Here is a 19,176-nt window from a genome sequence, read left to right as displayed (position 1 = left end):
GTTCCTCGACACACAAGAGCTATTTGGAGTGATCTCCCCCTAGACACATGTCCACTATTTCTCTCGTCGGTCAAGGATTATAAAATGGAAAATATTGAGGTATGTGTGGCATGTGCTTGTGCTGTTTTCATTAAAGTAAAATTGTGCGAGATATTTTTAGCGCGTGATTGATGTCTTCCTGATATTAAGCAGTATCCTTCGTCGACATGGAGGCAGTTTTCAGCGCTACGAAATACATCTACAGTTAAAATGATTACTTTTTTTCCTAAAACGGCTTAATTAATCTTTTAGATTTCATCACACTATATGATAATTGAATTGTTTTGATGCAGTTTATGTATATTCATCCTTAATAGATGTTGAACACGAATGTTTACTGTAATCCACCTTTATCAGTTTATGGTATAACTAATGTAGAGGAATTCATCGTTCTTCGATCAGCACTTGCAGACATCCTTTCTGTTAAATAGAGTCCTTGTGTATAAATTAAATCAAAGCTCCATTTTTTCTCTATTGAAGGACGCAGAAAAGTATATAAACACTAGGCAGTTTACCTTCTTCATGTACTTGCATCGCTTGATTATTGTTGTGTGACACATCGGTTTTCAGAGTGATCTACCGCAGGATCTTCCTGTTATTGAAGGAGATACTGCTGACGACAAAAATGAGGTAAATAAATACTGGCTTTAGTTAATATGTATTATGATGCAGAATTTGAAAGAACAAATCACAGATTTTTCTTTCAGCTAAGCGTTTCGATTTAGCATTAGTCCACTAAAGTATTGGACTCAGACTTCTGACCTTTTATTTTTTTAACAGTGTCTGCTGCTCAGAATTTACATCAGACAAATAAGAAATTTAAATAATTGGAAAGAGTACTGAACAAACAGAGATATCAAAATCATGAAGTTTAAGAGTAACAATATGAACGCAAACAGAATCAAAAGTGAAAAAGTACTACTGGCAGTCTAGTGCTGTTGCTGTCATATTAACAAGTGTCTGCCCTAGAGCACAGTATATTGTTTTGGGTTCCTTTGACTTAATTTTTTAATTTTATATAAAGTACTCTTGAAATGCTGATTTTTAATTTTTTACTACATTTTACATATTGGTAATATGCTTCCTTATGCACAAAAAGTAATTTTTTAATGTGTACACATTCTTACACAAAGAGTAAGAGCATCACTTAAACTACTCCCAAATATGACAGTGTTACAGAAATCGTACTCCATTAGAAGCATTGATCTTGTCATGTCATTGTAACCATAAACTTTGTATATTGATATCTGAAAAGAAAGTTTCATCAGACATGTTGTTCTAATGTTTGTTGTTTGTCTTGCAAACACATTGTCCTCCACTGCTTCTCCATCAATAGCAGTTGATTTGTTTCATTTTTTTATCACTAGTATAGAGCACTGGTCAAAAGTAATTTTAAATACAATGACACTAATTTATAAAAATAGTTTGATGTTATGATTTGTCTGATAATATTATAAGACTTTTATGCATAATATTTTATTTAGGAGGGAGATATTAATGATGAGCGCCATCATGCCAAGCTACTGGATGCTATTTCTTCACTTGATGGCATCAAGAGGTAATTAGATTCTACTAAGTTCTGACATTCTTCTGTACACACTTACACCAGCTTTATCTGGAGATACCACTTTTGAGAATTTTTGTAAAAAATAAAAGTGAGCAAGGGTCAAATTCCAAATAACAGCTATGTACTAATCATATTCTAGAGTTAATTAGAAAAATGAAACTGGCACCGTCTGTTTGGTGGGATTTTAAATATTATGAATAAATTACAGTTTTAGATATTGTTTATTCATTGACATGGAATTGGCGTCTTTAAAAGATTAAAGTTTGGAAGCACTTAGCAAGGTCAACTTTTTCTGGGCTTTTTAGCAACTTCTTTTACTCTTAAGCATTCTTATAGCTGTACTATCTCAGCACATTACATCGCTAAAATTCACATTTCTGACAGAAAGATTCATTGTTCTACTTTTTCAGGGTCCGACATACCCTTAGAACTGTACCAGGGAAGCAAGCGTCTGAGACTATTTACCAGTCTGGAGGAATAAGTATGTCAAGCTGTTGATGTGCTCATCATGTCATGTTTAGCCTTTAGTTTTAATCCATTGCACATATAATTGTGCCGTGCCACAATAGCTCATTTATAACAACATGTACAATGTAATTTTAGATGTGAAATCTCCTCTGTCTCTGCTAGTACAATACTAGGTACTCTAACATTTTATTATCTTTAGCTTAAAACCAGTTTTTTTTTAATATAGCAATGCGCTTTCTCTTCCTTTTTCATCCTCCTTTGGCTGTTTTCCACATCTAGGACTGTGTTAAAATTTCCAGATGTTGAAAATAGTAGTTTATGTCATGTGATCATCATAATTGCCAAGCTGTTGATAATAGGCATCACTTTGTTTCTAGCTGACAAGAATCCGCTTCTGTCTGAGCTTGCGGGTCAACTTGATCAGTCAGCTTCACAGGGCAGCCTCAAGAGACAACTCAAAGTCACAACTAAGCACTCTAAAGTTTCCCTTGCGCCTCTCCCAAAACATGAGAAGGAAAAGGTTCTTTATCTTATTTTATTGATGATTTTAAAGAATTCATTATATTTGATGAGTATTTTATTATCTTTCTTTTTTTTTTTTTTATTTACATTTTTAACTATCTTTTCTTTCTATTGAGGAGGAATGATGGATACTCTCAACAGCCATGTAAATGCTACTCCCCTCTAACCTTATAAGTTGATTGGATGTTTGGAGAAGGGTTTTAAACGTCATTTTTGTTGTAATAGCAGCACCAAGCTGATGAATTCCTCCAAACATCTATTGCCTTTTCAGTTTTTAGGAACTTTGTTAACATTATTTGTATTCTGTGTGTACATGCACATTAAGGCCAAGAGAGTTTAATAATGATGCTATTGATTGCTTTTTTTGTTCCTACTATAATTTACCTTTTTATTTTTTTTTTAAATAAAAGATTCAACGCACTGTTGGCTATGAAAAGGCTGTGAAAGAAGTTTCAAAATGGACATCTGCTGTTATAGACAACAGAAAGGTAAAACCCCATCCCCTTTTCTTTAAAGATATCCTTACAGTTGGCAGTCAATGCCTTACATATTTATAAAGTTGTGGAAGGCTGCTGAACATTGTACTTGCACATAATTGCCCTCTCGCCTTTCAGAAAACACTTCAAACTCAGAGACTCTGTGTTCAAATTAAATAGCTTTCAGACAAATTGTTTGCATTGTGTCGCAAATGCTTCCTTGTGCTCACTAGCACTGATGGACTTTTTCTTAAAATTTCTAGATTATACAGGATGTTTATGTCTTAATGGGTGTTTTAAATTAAAGACTATTGATTAGTAATTCTAATGCTAGCAGGGACGTAGCTAAGAAAACTCTTTATTATTTTGTGTTGCCTTTTACCTGGTGTTTGACTGCTTTTTCTTTTTATTATTATTTAGCTGTCTTTGACTTTAGAACCTCTAACTAGCTCAGATTTTCTTTGAGCTTAAAACAAATAAGTTGGATAAAAATATGCTTGTGAGAAATTATTACTAGATCTTTTGAAACTACATTGGGTTGCCATTGTAAATGTCATCCTTGATGATGAAGTATGTGATTCAAGTCATTTTTAATTCAAGCACATTTGTAGTATTTCTTGATAATTGTAATAAAATCTTTACAAGCAAAAATTTAATTTTTGTGTGCAGGCTCGACAGTTGATATTCCCTCTTCAAAGGCCGAGTGCAAAGCTAGTAAATGCTCATGTCAAATTCAAGGTGTGGATATAGTATCTGCAAAAATTATCATATGATTGAGTCAGTTGCTGGTGATTTTCAAACTTGTTTATGAAGGTCCAGAGACATGCAGAATTTTTTTGTGCTGCTTTTACATTAGTCTTTTAGTAACCATCTGTTCATAAATTTTTCTGGCCGCCTGTTTGACCATTCTGCCCTCATTGTATTCTGCAAGCGAAAGGCTGATCATGCCACACTACTTCCGCTTGATCTCTGCTGGCTGCCAGTTTGGGCTCACATTGAATTCAAGATTGCCATGCTTTGCTATCGTGTTGTCCATGGCTTGCTCCAATCTATCTGTCTGAGCTTGTTTTGCTTTACCAGGCTCACAGATCAGTTCACTTGGCCCATGCCAGTTTTCTCTCTGCTCCATGTATCAGACTGGAGACATTTGACTGTAGCTCTTTGTCCTTCTCCGGCCCCAGCATTTAGAATGGCCTACTTCTGTCTCTCTGCACATCAGAGTCAATATATGCCATCCAATCTGAACTTAAAACGTATATCTTTCAGAAACACCTAGCATGACTTATCCATCCATCTTTTTCCCCTACATTCCTGTCTCTACATTGCTTCATATTCTTGTATTGCTAACTGGTGCATGTTTGTATATGCATGTTGTGCTTGTTTGTACTCAGTTGTGACATTTATATCACACAGTCTCTTTCCCCACTGCCCTTGGTTTCTTGTGAAGCTCATCGAGCTCACCTCTACGTGCACTATACAACTCCTATTATTATTATTAAATGTGCTATTAGAATTTCATCTAGTGAAGTTTTTTTTTTTATTACTTGGCTACATTTGTGGGATGGATAAGGTTACTGTTGTTTCTTAGCTAAACAATGCTTTCTTAAATTTTTTTTAAAGATATATATATATTTGTAGGTGGGGTTTGTTCCTCCATCTACACCCTAACCGTCTCGAAAGAAGAACTTGAAAAATGAAAGTATTTCTTTTTGCATGTGTTACATCAGCTGCATCACAACTGTAAAAAATGAAGATAGCTGTTTCCTTGGATTTTTCTATCTGAAACTTTCTTGCCAGTCAAAAAGGATGAGATGGCATCAAATGTATTATGAAAACTGGCTATCAGCAAATATGTAATCTACTTCTCATGTTGCAGCCTGTAACTCCTTTTGAGAAAGAAATAGCTGAAGCACTGAAACAAAGAAATCCAGATCATGTCATTCATAAAGGGAAGGTCTTCACTCCAGCTGAAGAAAAAGAACTAGCAGGAATGACTCTGGAAGAGGTGGGATTTCCTTATGACTTCCGTATCTATCAGGGTTTCTGGGTGTGCCTTTTCATTTTTGTCTGTTGGACTCTCACAGAAATATGGGAACAATATCTTTCTACTGTCCATTTTTAAACAATTGGAAATTTTCCCTGTAATTTCTCTCCTGTATTTTTAAATCATACAGCAAAGATTGCTCTTCCTTAAACTAATATTGCAGAAGGATTTTGAAGAATATAATTGCAGGATCTGGATAGGTAATGGATTTCTGTCATTTAGGATGTTGACATTTTCTGTCTGTTTTTCTGGTTAATTTTTGATATCCTGAAAATGTTTAAGCATTTTTCTTCTGTTTATTGTGTAAAGGCTAAAGCTCGACGTGCTGAATTGCTGAGGTATCGTTCAATGATTTACAACAAAGAAAGCAAACTTCGATGGCAAAATAAGATCAAGAGCAAAAGGTGTGGACAAAGTTTCCTGCTGTTAACTCATTCCCAATTGCATTTTGTTGTTTCTGAGCTGTCATATTGTATGTGGCTGCTTCAGTTTTACACTCTGTCCAGGAAAAATTATAAACTAAGACATTTTCATATTAGCATTAATGTTTTTAATCATTTATTTGTCGTAAATTAATGTAGAATACAGAGGTAAACAGGTCCAAAAAGCTTGAACAGTCAGGAAAAGTAATGTGCTTTTTTACATAATAAAATAGACATGATGCAAACAGATGCAGTTCATAAATAAGAAGAACAGTCATTAAATATTATTTGAGGTACAACTATCATAATTAAATTTACTTAGTTGCATGTTGCATTGGGCTTATTGTTAATTATTGTATTTGAAACCTAAAGCTAGCCTTTATTAAGCTAATAAGTAAAGGGAATATACTGTAGTAGGAGACTAATCTGAGAGCAGTTTCTTCCCTTTACCTGCTGCCTTTTTGTCAGAAAGCAATTACTATTGTCACTATATGTCTAGGGCTTAACACAGAAAAGTGGTAACACAGTGGATGTTTTAATATATTATTAGTAAACAATTGGTCCATAGGGTTCCTTCCATTCCTTCCCATCATGTTTCTGTTGTACATTTATCATTATGTTCTTCATGTATTAGTAATCTACTTTTTTCTTTGGTCCAGAAATACAGATCACTTTCTAAAATAGCATGTACTTCAGCAAAATAAGCCGGCCCAATGCTCGTCAAGGTAGCAACAAGGAATAAACTAAACTCAGCAAAATAAGAGCAAGTTAGCATAGCTCAGGTTAATTTTTTGCAATACTTAAATCAGTTCAAGACCAGAAGCAAAGAGTAAGCTCCAAAACACAATTGTTCGTCTTTGACTGCAAGATGGGTAGTATTTGTGATGTCCATATTTTAGACAAGAGGTAACAGGGTACCCTGTTGGTGCAGATATCGACGTGCTCTGAAGAAGGAGAAGCTGAAGAAAGAGCAGAAGGAGCTTGAAGAACTGCAACGAACTGATCCTGAAGCATTTCTAGAGAAGTTTGAGCAGCTCAACAAAGATAGGATTCAGGTAACATGCTGTGTACAAGATGCATCTCTACTGCTCCATCCAGGACCAGTTATCTCTCTTTTGTGGCTTATTTTGTGGGAAGATGTGATTGCAATGTTTTCATTTTTCTCTTCTGTATGTATTCTGTGTGGCAGTATTAGTTACTAGACATTTTGTCAGATTCTCCCTTCTTAACTGGTCATTCATGTTCTTACTCAGTTTTGTTTAAATCATAAACAATAATTTCACACCTCTTGGGTATTTTGCAGGAACGCACAAACCTGAGGCATAGAGGAGGGAGCAATTTTGCAAAGCGGCAAATGATGTATGCCAAATTTGACGATCAGGTTCGTATGTGGTCTCCCTTAACTGTTTAACAGTCTGAGGAGCATTCAAAGACTCCCATCAAGGGTTATTGTATAATACTATAAATGTATGTAATAACATGTGTCAATGTAATAACCACATTGTATACAGCCATCTAGAGAAGTGGATAGCCAAGTAGTTAAAAGATTGGTGTAGAGTCCAGGGGCAAGCAGTCAGTGGTTTGATACTCATGGTGCAGTGTACCTCTCCCCAATTGACAGCTGATGAATGATTACCTCTTCAGTGCTGAGGAAAAAAAGGGAGAGCAGACAGTCACTGCCCTCACATAAGCTTACCCTGAGATAGTGTGGTTTTTAACACTTCGCTTCCCAACAGCATAGAGGATGTTTAACACACATTTTTCAAGCACTCGTGCCACACATTCTATGGTCTGTTAGTGCTTTTTTAAAAGTAATAAAGGCTCAAAATCATTTTCTGAAGTGTATATAATAGTTGTATGGAGTTTCCAAACATCGTTTTGCATTATTTGTTTTCAGAGACGACAGGCAGTACAAGATATGATTCAGAAAAGCAAGGAACTAACAAAGAAGCTTCATGCAGATGAAGAGTCAGACGGCGAAGACACTGCTGGAAAATGGGGGGACACCGGACAAGGGGAGACCACAAATAATCCATGGATGCAGATGCCTACAACTAAACTGCCTGAATTTTCTCGACCACAGGCTGTACAGAACATCATTACAGACGTCAACATTGAAAGCGAAGATGAAGAAGAAACAGAGGATGAAATACAGGCATTATTTTCAAATAAAAAAATGCAAGAAGAGGATTCAGAAGTAAGTCAGGCAAAATCCATGGACAATTCCCACAATGGAACAAAGAATGTGGTTAAATGTGCAAAAAGTGACAAGAAGAATAAAATGGGAGGGAAAGTAAAACAAGTGAAAAATAAAGATGCTGCACTTGAAGGATCTACTGGTGATGATGAAGACAATCTGATGGATGTTGGCAAGTCTCTAGACAAGACCAGCAAGAAAAGCAAGCAAAATGACAAGAAGGAAAAGCTTAAAAAGGCAAATGATGAGAGAGTTAGTAAGAAGTTTTTAAAGGAAGTACCATATGAAGCGCTTCAACAGGTTGAGGATGATGAAAGCCTCATCGACATTGGCCTGGATAGGAAAACGACTTTGGAACAGCTGGAAGGTGAGCCTGGTGACATGTCAGGCATTTTTGCCCATTCTGACAAGCAACCATCCAGTGATTCCACTGTGCTTGCTGGCACTGTCAATGACACATCTGTCAGGAAATCAGATGAAGAATATGTGGATCCCAATGTGTTGCTGTCATTAAACAGCAAACCCGTTGGAAAACAAACAGCAGACATTGTGATAGAGGGTGAAGATAACATCGATGATGCTGAGGATGCTGGACGTATGACCATCATGGAAGCGTTTGAGGAGGATGACGTTGTTGCAGAGTTTTTGGAAGCTAAAAAGCAGACAGTTGAAGAGGAAAAACCCAAAGATATTGATTTAACTCTTCCTGGGTGGGGAGAATGGGGCGGTCCAGGTCTGCAACCATCAAAGAAGAAAAGAGAAAGGTTTGTGTTGCACCTTTGTCATGTATCTGAAACAATATTAAATCGTTAGGAGTTAAAGATTAAACCCAGGATGTTGGTTGACTCCTTTGAGCAGTTCATTCTAGATTTTCCTTTGTGTCACAAGCATATACAAACACAGTGACAGTGTTTAATAAAATATATTTATTGAGTTAGATCTCTAGAAATAGAAGAATAAGAATGTTGTGAGTTGTGTAACCTTTTCAGTCAGAAAAGTACTTAGCTGCAGATAGCCTGTATAACCTCTGGTGCAGAAGGTATATCAATATTTCTGCCTTTGTTTGAAGGGAGATTGATTAAGAATTTTCCTCCATGTCACAGATTTACAATCAAAGCAAAAGAAGAGAAACGGGAGGACAGCAGGCTGGGAAATGTGATCATCTCAAAGAAACAAAACAATGCAGTCTTAAAACATCTGGTAAGACTAGCATGGGGCTCATGTGTGAGGCTGTGCAGTATATCGTAGTATAATAATTGCTTTAAAGGAAAAGTTACTGGTGGCAGTTTTTGTATACACTTGGAGGTAGAAACGATGCTTTGTAAAAATGTTTTAGATATCACACACCCAGCTTCAGCAGAAGTCGTTAACACACTGGGTCTGGTTTTTTACCCAAGTCGTTATGTGACTTTTGGTCACTTGTTTTAGCAATAGTTTTCAAAATTACACAGTAGGGTTACTGTTTACTGTGAGTTCATGTTGGATCACTTTAGGGTTGTCAACTTTTCATTTTGTGGAAGTTGTCTGTTACGAATGTGATTTTGTTGATTTTTAGAAGCTTTCTGGCATTTGTATTCTCATCCTTATTGTGACTGGATTAATTTTTTGTTTTTGTTTTTAATGTGGTCACAGGTGCAAAAGGTGCCATATCCATTCAAGAATGCTGAAGAATATGCTGCTTCCTTGAAAACACCTGTTGGAAGAGAATGGAACACAGAAAACGCCTTCAAAACACTAACAAAGCCTAAAATAGTGACCAAGCTGGGGACAGTCATTGACCCTTTGGACAGTTCTGTCCTACTTAAGCCAATGAAGAGAAAGGCTGAAGGAGACATAGACTTGCATGGCAAGAAGATTTTTAAGAGAAACAAAAACAAAAAACATAAAAAATGAACAGATTACATGCAAATATTGCATGCATGTTTGTGTTCACACAGAGGAGTTATTTGTACACGAATAATGGTACACAAATAAAGATCCGTGAATGTTAACGAGACAAATATCAATAAAGGCTTTGTTTTGATTTTTTTTTTAATGGACTTTGGCAAACAGTAACAAATTTCATGTTCTAATGTGTGCCTGGCAGTCATTGTGATCTACTGTTGAAGTCCATGTGTTACATCATGAATGTTTACATGTTTTTAAGTATGGAATAAATCTGACTTAATGGAGCTAGCAGTGGACAGCTTTGTTCAACATGAGCTGGACACAAATGGCACAGCAAGGAGTAGAGATGAAAATCGTGATGTCATCTGCTTTGCTCAGTCATCATCTTAATCCTAAACCCTGTATCATTGGTTTTAACACTGCCATGCATTTTGCTATTATGTTGATGTATGAACTTCTACCAGATGTCAGCTTTCCTTAGGCACTTTGCTGCTGGCCCCATTGTCAGATTTGTACCTTGCGTTGTTAATGCTTTACACTTTTAGTCAGGACACATCTTGACAGCAGTCCCTAACACATTAACAAAAAAAATAAAGTAGAGATGGGGGAGAGGAATTGGTGTTTTACACCGTGCCAACAACTAAGGCTATATAAAGGCAAGGCAGCCAGCCCTGTAAACAGATGCCACATGCAGAGAAAGAACAAGTGTCTGTGATGGGAGCTGAACCTGGGGCAGCCAACTCTCACTATATTGGTGACAGGTCCTAACCATTATGTTGATGGGCCGTCTCCAATCAAGGAAAAGGAAATTTGTTTAAAATATTTTGATTTACTTTTAAAAAGGGTTGCTACAAAATTTTGCTGAAGGGTCTAGAGTTTACAAGAGTGCGCTTTTAAAAAGTAGGTGCGGGACTTAAAACTTTGTGGTTGGCATTCAAAAGACCATCTAGAATGATAACAATTGTTTTCAAATTGATAGGTTGTTTTCCACCAAGAAGTTTTTCAGAAGAGGTAGGAAGCTTGTCTTTGATGGCCTAGGAAAGAAAAAAAGACACAGGGGTCATGAGGTTGGTGCTACAAACACTTTGTCAACTGAGCAGGAAGAGCAAATGTTTTATCAAGGTTAAGACCAAAGGTTGATAAATGGAAGGCCCTCAAGAGCTGACAGGTAGAAAGGAAGAAATTACTTGTTTTTATTCACCATTAGTACTGTTATTTATTCTTTCTTAGTTCATGTGTTATTTATTTGTTTTCTTGACCATGTCTCGTTCTTGGTCTTAGGTGCTAAAAGCATGGTCCTTAGGAGTGTGAGTATGTACTTTACAAATTTTGCATTTACTATTATTATTATAATAATCACTGAAGAAGCATGAAAGTCTTGCTTTACCAACAATATTGCGGACTGGATGGATAAAGTTTATCCTTGACAAAGTACTTTGTTATTCTCATACTAGTATGAACCACAATATTATTTAATCCTGAAAAAAGTACTTGTAATTTTCAAATAAGAAAGTAAGTGGGTTTACTGTTTATTTGCTTTTTAAATGCAAGTCATTGGATTCTAAAGTTCACAGTCTGTCAGTCTGGCTGTGGTTTTAGTGTTGCTGCTGACAAAGCTTAAAGTACCAGCAACCTGCTGTGGCTGTATGAAGCATGTTGCCCGACACAAGGAACATATCTTCATGCTGCATGGCAAATCTACACAAGGTTTCCTTGTCCATTCCATACCTCGGTTTTTTTTTTTTTCAGACAATATAGTCTGCTTTTTCATGAGTATGAGCCAAAGTGCACAGCAGAAATAAATTAAGCATTGTCTAAAAAGTCCAAATTAAGTGGTAAAAAGTCTGTGTTCTTTTCAAACCAATGGGCCACTGAGAGCAGCTTTTGTTCCTGAAAGTTCTGGCCAATAAACTGGAGTCCTATAGGAAGGCCTCGAGGTGAAAGAGCTGCAGGCACAGTGATGGCTGGAACTCCTATAAATACCAAAAGAAAGGCAATCACTAGTTTTCGTCAACAGTTGAATGTCTGTAGATACTATAATCCACTATACTTGCTATTCTGTCACTTCTCTAGGGCCACAACACACCAGGTTCTTCCTTAGCTGCATTGTACCAATAGACATACAAGAACAAGAAACATCATCATCATTAAACTTGAGCAGAGCTCCTACTAATGGTAGTAAACAGTCCTATTATGGGTATCTAATAAAATGCAATTCCAAAAATTTGTTCAGAGCATTTTACATAAATCATACATTGATTAAAACTCCAACAACCATGCACCCATATTTGAATCTAAAGGATACACTCACCTCTACAATGTACACTCATACACAAGCATTTTACAGACACATTATGCCCGCTCAGGGTCACAGTGAAGTCAAAGTTCTGAAAAGATGCATCTTAAGTTTGGACTCAAAGGTAAAAAAGTCAGAGTGTCAAAGGCTAATCTATTCTAAGGTGATGGGGCTTGGTAGGAGAAAGACCTCTGTCCATACGTCTTTGTCTTAGTGGAATTCACAGAAGATGAGCAAAGAAGTCATGTGGGCGCACAGATGCATACGGCGTATAGAGTTCAGAGAGGTACTATGGACCAGTGCCAGAAACGGCAATCAGTGGGTGACATTCATACTGTCTTTCTGAAAGGTAAACTGTCACCAGCTGAGCATTCCATCCCTTAACTCTGTTGGACAGATTTAGAGGAAATCTTTACCTGCCATATTCGCTGGTTGAGTGAAGACGTCTTGCTGCTCTGACCGTAAGCGGCTGTCTTGCTGGGTAAACCAGCTGTATGTTGGTGCATCACTCAGAGTGGTGGGTGTTAACAAAACATCAACTCCTTCAGAAAATATCTGTTGGAAATCATTGTAGATCAGTCGTCTCACCTTTTGTGCTTTCAAAAAGTATCTCTCATAGTTTCTGGAAAAATAATGCACAGTACTGTAAATTAAGAAACTTGCCATCACAGAAACATTTTACAAATACCACTCTTGATCTTAATATTTTCTAAAATGAATTATTTACACTAACAATTGCATCTAGAATTCTTGAACATTTATTTTTCATTAAGCAACTTAATTTCTAACGACACTCAACTGTAACATATTTTAGTAAATAGACTAAGGCAAAACATTAATCCATATCACTGCAATAAAGGTGACAGGATACATGTACACATGCCTGTACATATTCAGTAATGACTGATTATAATTGGCCTTTATTCTGTGTAAGCAGGGAAACATCTTCAAGTACTAATAATTTTAACAGTAAGTTACAAAGATTTTTTTTTTTGGTTATTGTTCAGTCATGGCAAAGAATCCCTGATTTCACTATTATCTTTGATGATTTGCTCATCATGCCAGACCATCTTCTATGTATATGAAAGGAAAGAACTTACCTCCTAAGCAAGAAAAAGTTTCCTGCTAAAATTCTGCCACGTACAACGTCGTTAAAGCCTTCATGCCTTGTTGCAGCAAACAAGCCTTCTGTTGATGACTCCTGGTTTGCTCTGTGTCCTGCAAAATGTAGCGCAGTTTACCAAAGTACTGTACCCCAACAGTTGCATGCAGATACCAAAATGAGTTTTATCATTGCTGAAATTGAAATAATTTTTTTTAAAATTTAGTTCACCAAAAGGCATTTACTTTCTGTTCCTGTTGGGGTTTTTTTTCAGATTAGATACAAAAGCAGATCACTTAACAGTAACTTGGATCTTTTAATTATATGCTTTTAGTTTTTAAGAGTGTTGATAAAGTGAGCAGCTGATAAAGTAGAGTTGATCACTGGTACAATATCTATATAAGCCCCATCAACTTGGAACAGATTACCAATTAGCCTTCACCCCTCTTTTACCACCTTTAAGTCTAAACTTATCTTTTCAGAATGGCGACTTCACTCTGAATCTGCCCTGACCATAAGTGTGCATAACCTGCGTCTGTAATTTACTTTGTATATGTTGTAGAAGTGAGCGAGTCTGTCTTTGTGAATATGGGTGCATGGTTGTTGGTGATTCAGTCTGTATATTATTTCTATAAAGCGCTCTGAGAAAATTATCGGAAAAGCGCTATATATATATCATTAATATTATTGCCACATCACAATAAGAAAATTATGCACCAAACTCAATCCCATCGTAGCGGGCCATGTTGGATGCCACCTCGCAGCAGCACAGGACATGATAGCACATGATAGAGTGTTGCGTGTGTGGCAATGACACCTGGCTCACTTTCGCTCCCTCCCTCTCTAGAAGGTCTGCAGCTTGTCGCCATACATCCAACACAACTGGAGATGTTCCTGGGGCATGGTACTCCTGATCACCATCCCCATTTGCAAAATAAATAACGCATACCTTAAAACTTTTCAGTATATTATTGTTTATATGCTATTTCACAAGTTTGCTATTTAAATAAGTTCAGCTCTGGCAGAAAAATACAGCTATAACTTAAAATGAAAACAGAAAAGTATCTAAATGTGAATTAAAATGACCTCTGTAGATAGGTGTGCTTGTGTCTTTACAATGTATATACTACACCTTGTGTTGTATGTTTAATACAATTACCTATATATACAAATCCTAAACTTTAAAATTTTTTATATTACTGCAGAAGTTGACTACAGAATTTTTGAATCAAAATCTAACTTTTATTAGGGACAGGGAGAGATGTCAATGACCAAATGAAAACACTGAAACTACCCAGAAAGAACCAGACAATAAAAATATAATTATTATTTCATCACACATAACAAATTTCAACACCTGATCTAGTCTTTAGAACATTATATGTACCTTTAACTGTCCATGTCATTCATGTAATATGTATGATGTGCTTCAAGTTTTAAAACTTGCTTATACAGCAAGTCATGATGGTGGCATTAAGACCTTTACTGGCCACATTCTACTGACATCACCTTTGGGATGCCCACATGAAGTCCATGCAGGGAGAAGTTTTTGTCAAGCACAACTGGCTTGAAAGAGTCTGTCACAGTTGTGGAGTCCCTCCAGTCATGACCAGCAACTGAGTCTGAAAATGATATTACTATTTTCGTAGAGCACATTGAGATCATAGTCCCTTTACTAAGTCGGTGCCTCAAATACATGTCTTTTGTATAATTAATTGTGCTGGTAGCAATGTCCATAAAAAGGTAAAGTTATTACTTGATCATTACTCATGGCTGGACAAAGCGAAAGTTTTGACAATGAGGATCAAATGAAAAACGGTTGGTCTGCTTTAAGTGTAAACTTGTTTAGGATATTTTAAGAAATGAACACCAGCTAAATCAGTTTCTAAGGTGTGAAAAAATAGCAGACTATGAGATTTCAAAATATGAGTTAATATGAAATACAAGGCAAAACTTACTGCAGCAGGAGTAAAAAGTTCCAACACATGATAATTAAAAATACCAGAGAAGTTGAAATAAATATTTTTTTAATAAGACCTTACATTCAGTGGATCATTATAAGAAAAGAAGAATGGATCAGTTTTAATCTAAATCTATTTTATGAAGTCTTGAATTTCTGACATACTCAGAACTAGTGCTGCATCTGATACAGTCTTTGTCAGTATTCCTGGGACATCCATAGAGTTGACAAGTGGTATCAGACCATGCCGAGACAAAAGCCCATACGTTGGTTTGAAACCAACTACTCCACAATAACTTGCTGGATTACGTGTTGAGCCACCTGTGTCTGAACCAAAGGCTCTGATGAAACATAATAATTGAAATTATAAAAAGAGAAAAAATGCATATTTGTAAATTGTATAATCACAGTCACCCACTTTCTTTTCATTTTGAAATGGTGAAAATCATACCTATTTAAATGTGTTTGATAATGTATGACTGTTAAGCACTGCATTCACAGAGAAAAGAAATAATTAAAGGAAAACAGTTTTTAGAGCTTACGCAAGTACTGTTCCACTAGCTACAGCAGCAGCACTTCCTCCTGAACTTCCGCCAGTCACAAGCCAGTCAGAATTATCAACAAATGTCGGACTTGATGAGGCTTCTGACTTGCCTAACTCTGGCACATCAGTATGTATGTTGTGCTTCCTAATTCCATGTGCAATGCTGTCTTTTTTAACAGTCTTCTGTCTGCAGCACACATCATGAGATACAGGTTTTTTGCTGAAATTTCTGAATAACAATGTCCACGGATTTTTTACGGGTCCCACAACACTGTCAATGCTTCCTGATCTGCAAAACATTAACATGCAAATTATGTGTCAGAACTTCCATCTAAAGTGGCATTTGCTTTCAATGACTGGAACAGCAATAACCAATCATATACCCAATAATAATAATATATAATAATTGAATCTGAAGAGCACATTTCACCATTTGGAGGTCAGCTCAATGTCTTTATACAACGCATGATCACACTCATGATGGAGCATGTTCTCAGCACTTTAGACAAGAATGAGACATGGACAGCATACAAAGGATGGAAGGATAAAAAAAAAATCAGTACTGATAAATAATAAAAGACTAATAAGACTAATATAGAAGATGCAAAGAGGAATCAGATAACAAACAGTAAGGATTGAGCGCTTCATTTATAGTCAAGATGACTGGCAAAGCACTCTCTTTAGTTGTGCCTTGAAGGTTTATCAATATTACGCAAAGACAAGTGATGAGTCTAAAAACTGGCGCTGAAGATTGGAATTTGTGATCAAGTTTGATCAGAATCCAATAGCGGTCACACAAAAGATTTTGAGAAACATTGCCTAACTAACTGGTCTTCTGGTCAATGCATGACCCAGTCCAAGACATGTTTTCTTTTGTTAGTTGGCTCTGACACAGATTGGACAAAATGGAAAGTGTGGAGCCTTTTTGACATTTTGACAGTGTCAGGATGAGATGTTTTGTTAACATGCACATTAATATCTCTGGGGGTCTATTGTGAATGTTGCTATAATACAGCCGATCATAAAATTCTGAGAAAAAACTAGAGGCTGTTATTGATGCTCATTAAAAAGATTGGAGCCATAAGAAGAAACCTGTATAAATTTTAAAAATGTAGGATGGAACAACAAAGCAGTTGTAAAAAAACAAGCACTTAGCAAGTAATGATCTGTAGATTACAGCAGTGCAGCATGCTATCCCCACAAAGGACGGGGAAAAGATTTCAGGCAGTAGCCAACTGGAGTCAGATTGACACGTATGCTGTCATCACCTGTCTGTTTAAGCCACGTCTGAGTTTGGAGTCTGTGATGAACTCTACAACTTCAGTATGCTTCAAGGACTGGTACACCGACCAAACAGACTGAGCACTGAAAAGTGCAACATGGAAGTGAGTGTTCATCTGATCTGGTTCTGGGTGTCTTTTTCCAGTTGGGACCATGTTATGCCAGCTGCCTCCGCCTCACTGTGGACCGATCCCCTCCATGTCTGTCTGGGTCTCCCATGCCTGTACCGCCCCTGTAGGTTCCAACGCAGAGCCTGTCTCATTAAATTGTTGGCCATCTTTCACAGGGTAAGACCAATCCAGCCCAACTTCTGCTTCTTCATGTCTTAGCTGGCAAGTTTTTGGTTGGTTCTCTCCCACTGGTCTGTATTGGGGAGATCTTCTCAGGGGTGTATAGTGTGCTTGTAATTTTTTTCTGTCACTTGTATTGCACCCACAAACATGGAACACAGTACAAATATAGAGCAAGACTATTCCTCACAGACTTGATATAAAACTTGTAAATTGGTAACAAATCTTTACAGCAGTTGACAAAATTATCAACTTGTTTAGGCATAAATATATAATTGATGTAAGCTAACCCCATTGCAAATTCATCCATGTTTGTCTTGCCAACAATGACTGCACCGCTGTCCAGCACTTTCTGTACCATAGTTGCATTGTAAGGGGGTACAAAGTTCCTCAGCATGTTTGAAGCACATGTTGTTCGTGTACCAGCTGTACAAAAATTGTCTTTGAAAGCTACTGGAATACCATCCAGGTTTAGTACAGGGTTTTCCCCTAAAGGAAAAAAGGATATGAAAAGACATTATTAATCACAGGGATTAAGAAAATTAATTATAGAGATTCAAAATTTTGATTTAGATGGTCATAACATACAAAATATGTAATTCTAAAATTGATTAAAAATGCAAAGCTATAATTTATGTGCCCATAAAAAATATAATTCTAAATTCAACAATATTATGCTACAAACTTATGCAACAAAATTCCAATACACCAGAGGGATTGTTAGTAACAATAATTAAAAGTGCATTTTTTGCACGTCTCTGTCCATGAAGGTGAGCTCAATGCACTTCACTGAAAAGACTGCTTAAAATACAAAATATTAAAACATTATTAGGCGTGTGAGTCAAGAAGAGTTCAAAACTTGATTTTAGGAGGACCCTCATCACTATTACATGATTTACAACCCCACCCCCATAAAAGGGGGCTAGAATTAGGATTAACGGTTGAGTTAGGGTTAGAGCTTCAGTTATTTATAGGTTTGTATTATGATATCTGGTTTCATGGTGCTTGTCATAGCACCCACAGTAACCTATGTCAATGTCTCTTGGGCCCTCCTAAACTATTGCTCCAGAAAGAGGCTAGGCCAAGAAATTGTGAGACAGCATGACAAACAGTTTATCTGTAAATTAAATAAGTGAGAAAGTTATCAACAACTAAGGAATCTTTTTTCAGATAAAAGCTGAAGGATGTTATTTGTTTATTCCAATTTCATGAGATGTTTCACTTTACAATGGAAAAATTGCATAACACTTTGATGAAATTTTTAATATTTACCTTTAAGTCTATTGACTGCCTTGGCTGCCTGGGATCGTGCTGTTTCCTCAGTGAGGGTTATGAAAATGTTCAGCTCTGACAAACTTTGGGAACGCCGTAGACATCGTTCGCACAATTCCTTGGGACTCAAACGTCCATCGCGCATTCTAACTAACGTCTGAAATAATTTTAAAAATTCTCAGTATATTTTGATTTAATGCGATAATAGGAACAATTTCGTGGTGATGGGGGAAAAATAAATAAAGGAACATGTCATATTAATATGCATTGCGTTCCCGGCGATAAAACCTGAGCATAGCGTATAGTTTCTTCATCGTCAATACAAAGTCGACAATCTTATAAGAAAATTGACAACAGTGTAAAAGCAGCATGACGAAGGGTTGTAATATGTTTACCTCTTTCAGAGTTAATGATGCCATTATGAATGCGATATAAAGGTTTAAAATGTTTCGTTTACGATCACTTTCTGTAGCAAGGACACATGCCTCATCAGGAACAGTTACTCGTGGAGCTCACACAAGAGTAATTTCCCTTTGTCCTCGTCGCTAGGTACGGACGCCCACAGCAGGGACTTGCATTACACCGTGTTCTCATCTACATCGATCGAGAAGTCACAGCGTAGTCTAATATTGCAGGACTGAATAAATTTATGATACATTTTATGATTAAGAAATATGCTCGAAAGTAAATAAAACCTTGGAGTGATTCATGACCGTGTGCATTTTGAGATGACATGAGAGGCGGATCGAGGATGATGCCGAGGGGACAAGAATGTGTCCGTCGTTCGCTGTCAGCATGTAGTTCCCCTC

The 19,176-nt window shown here is 36.7% G+C and overlaps 2 protein-coding genes across 2 annotated transcripts; one reads left to right on the top strand and one right to left on the bottom strand.

Moving 5' to 3' along the window:
• The first annotated feature begins 16 nt into the window (after positions 1-16).
• LOC112567302 (U3 small nucleolar RNA-associated protein 14 homolog A-like) lies at positions 17-9,763 on the top strand. The gene is made up of 14 exons (XM_025243944.1): positions 17-99; positions 610-669; positions 1,524-1,597; positions 2,017-2,087; positions 2,452-2,594; positions 3,007-3,084; positions 3,742-3,810; positions 4,949-5,077; positions 5,426-5,520; positions 6,470-6,593; positions 6,842-6,919; positions 7,436-8,499; positions 8,839-8,935; positions 9,368-9,763. Exons 1-14 carry the CDS (start codon positions 85-87, stop codon positions 9,626-9,628), a joined length of 2,358 nt encoding a protein of 785 aa, XP_025099729.1. The 5' UTR covers positions 17-84; the 3' UTR covers positions 9,629-9,763.
• Positions 9,749-18,896, bottom strand: LOC112567305 (glutamyl-tRNA(Gln) amidotransferase subunit A, mitochondrial-like). The gene is made up of 10 exons (XM_025243950.1): positions 18,763-18,896; positions 18,368-18,524; positions 17,386-17,584; positions 15,523-15,813; positions 15,146-15,321; positions 14,530-14,642; positions 13,738-13,930; positions 13,019-13,136; positions 12,335-12,540; positions 9,749-11,595 (listed from the first exon to the last, which is right to left on the bottom strand). Exons 1-10 carry the CDS (start codon positions 18,784-18,786, stop codon positions 11,426-11,428), a joined length of 1,647 nt encoding a protein of 548 aa, XP_025099735.1. The 5' UTR covers positions 18,787-18,896; the 3' UTR covers positions 9,749-11,425.
• Positions 18,897-19,176: the final 280 nt, after the last annotated feature.

The sequence above is a fragment of the Pomacea canaliculata genome, linkage group LG6, assembly GCF_003073045.1.
Source record: "Pomacea canaliculata isolate SZHN2017 linkage group LG6, ASM307304v1, whole genome shotgun sequence".
NCBI lineage: Eukaryota > Metazoa > Mollusca > Gastropoda > Architaenioglossa > Ampullariidae > Pomacea > Pomacea canaliculata.
Note: the sequence above shows the minus strand (reverse complement) of the source record. Positions and strands in the feature narration are given on the sequence as shown.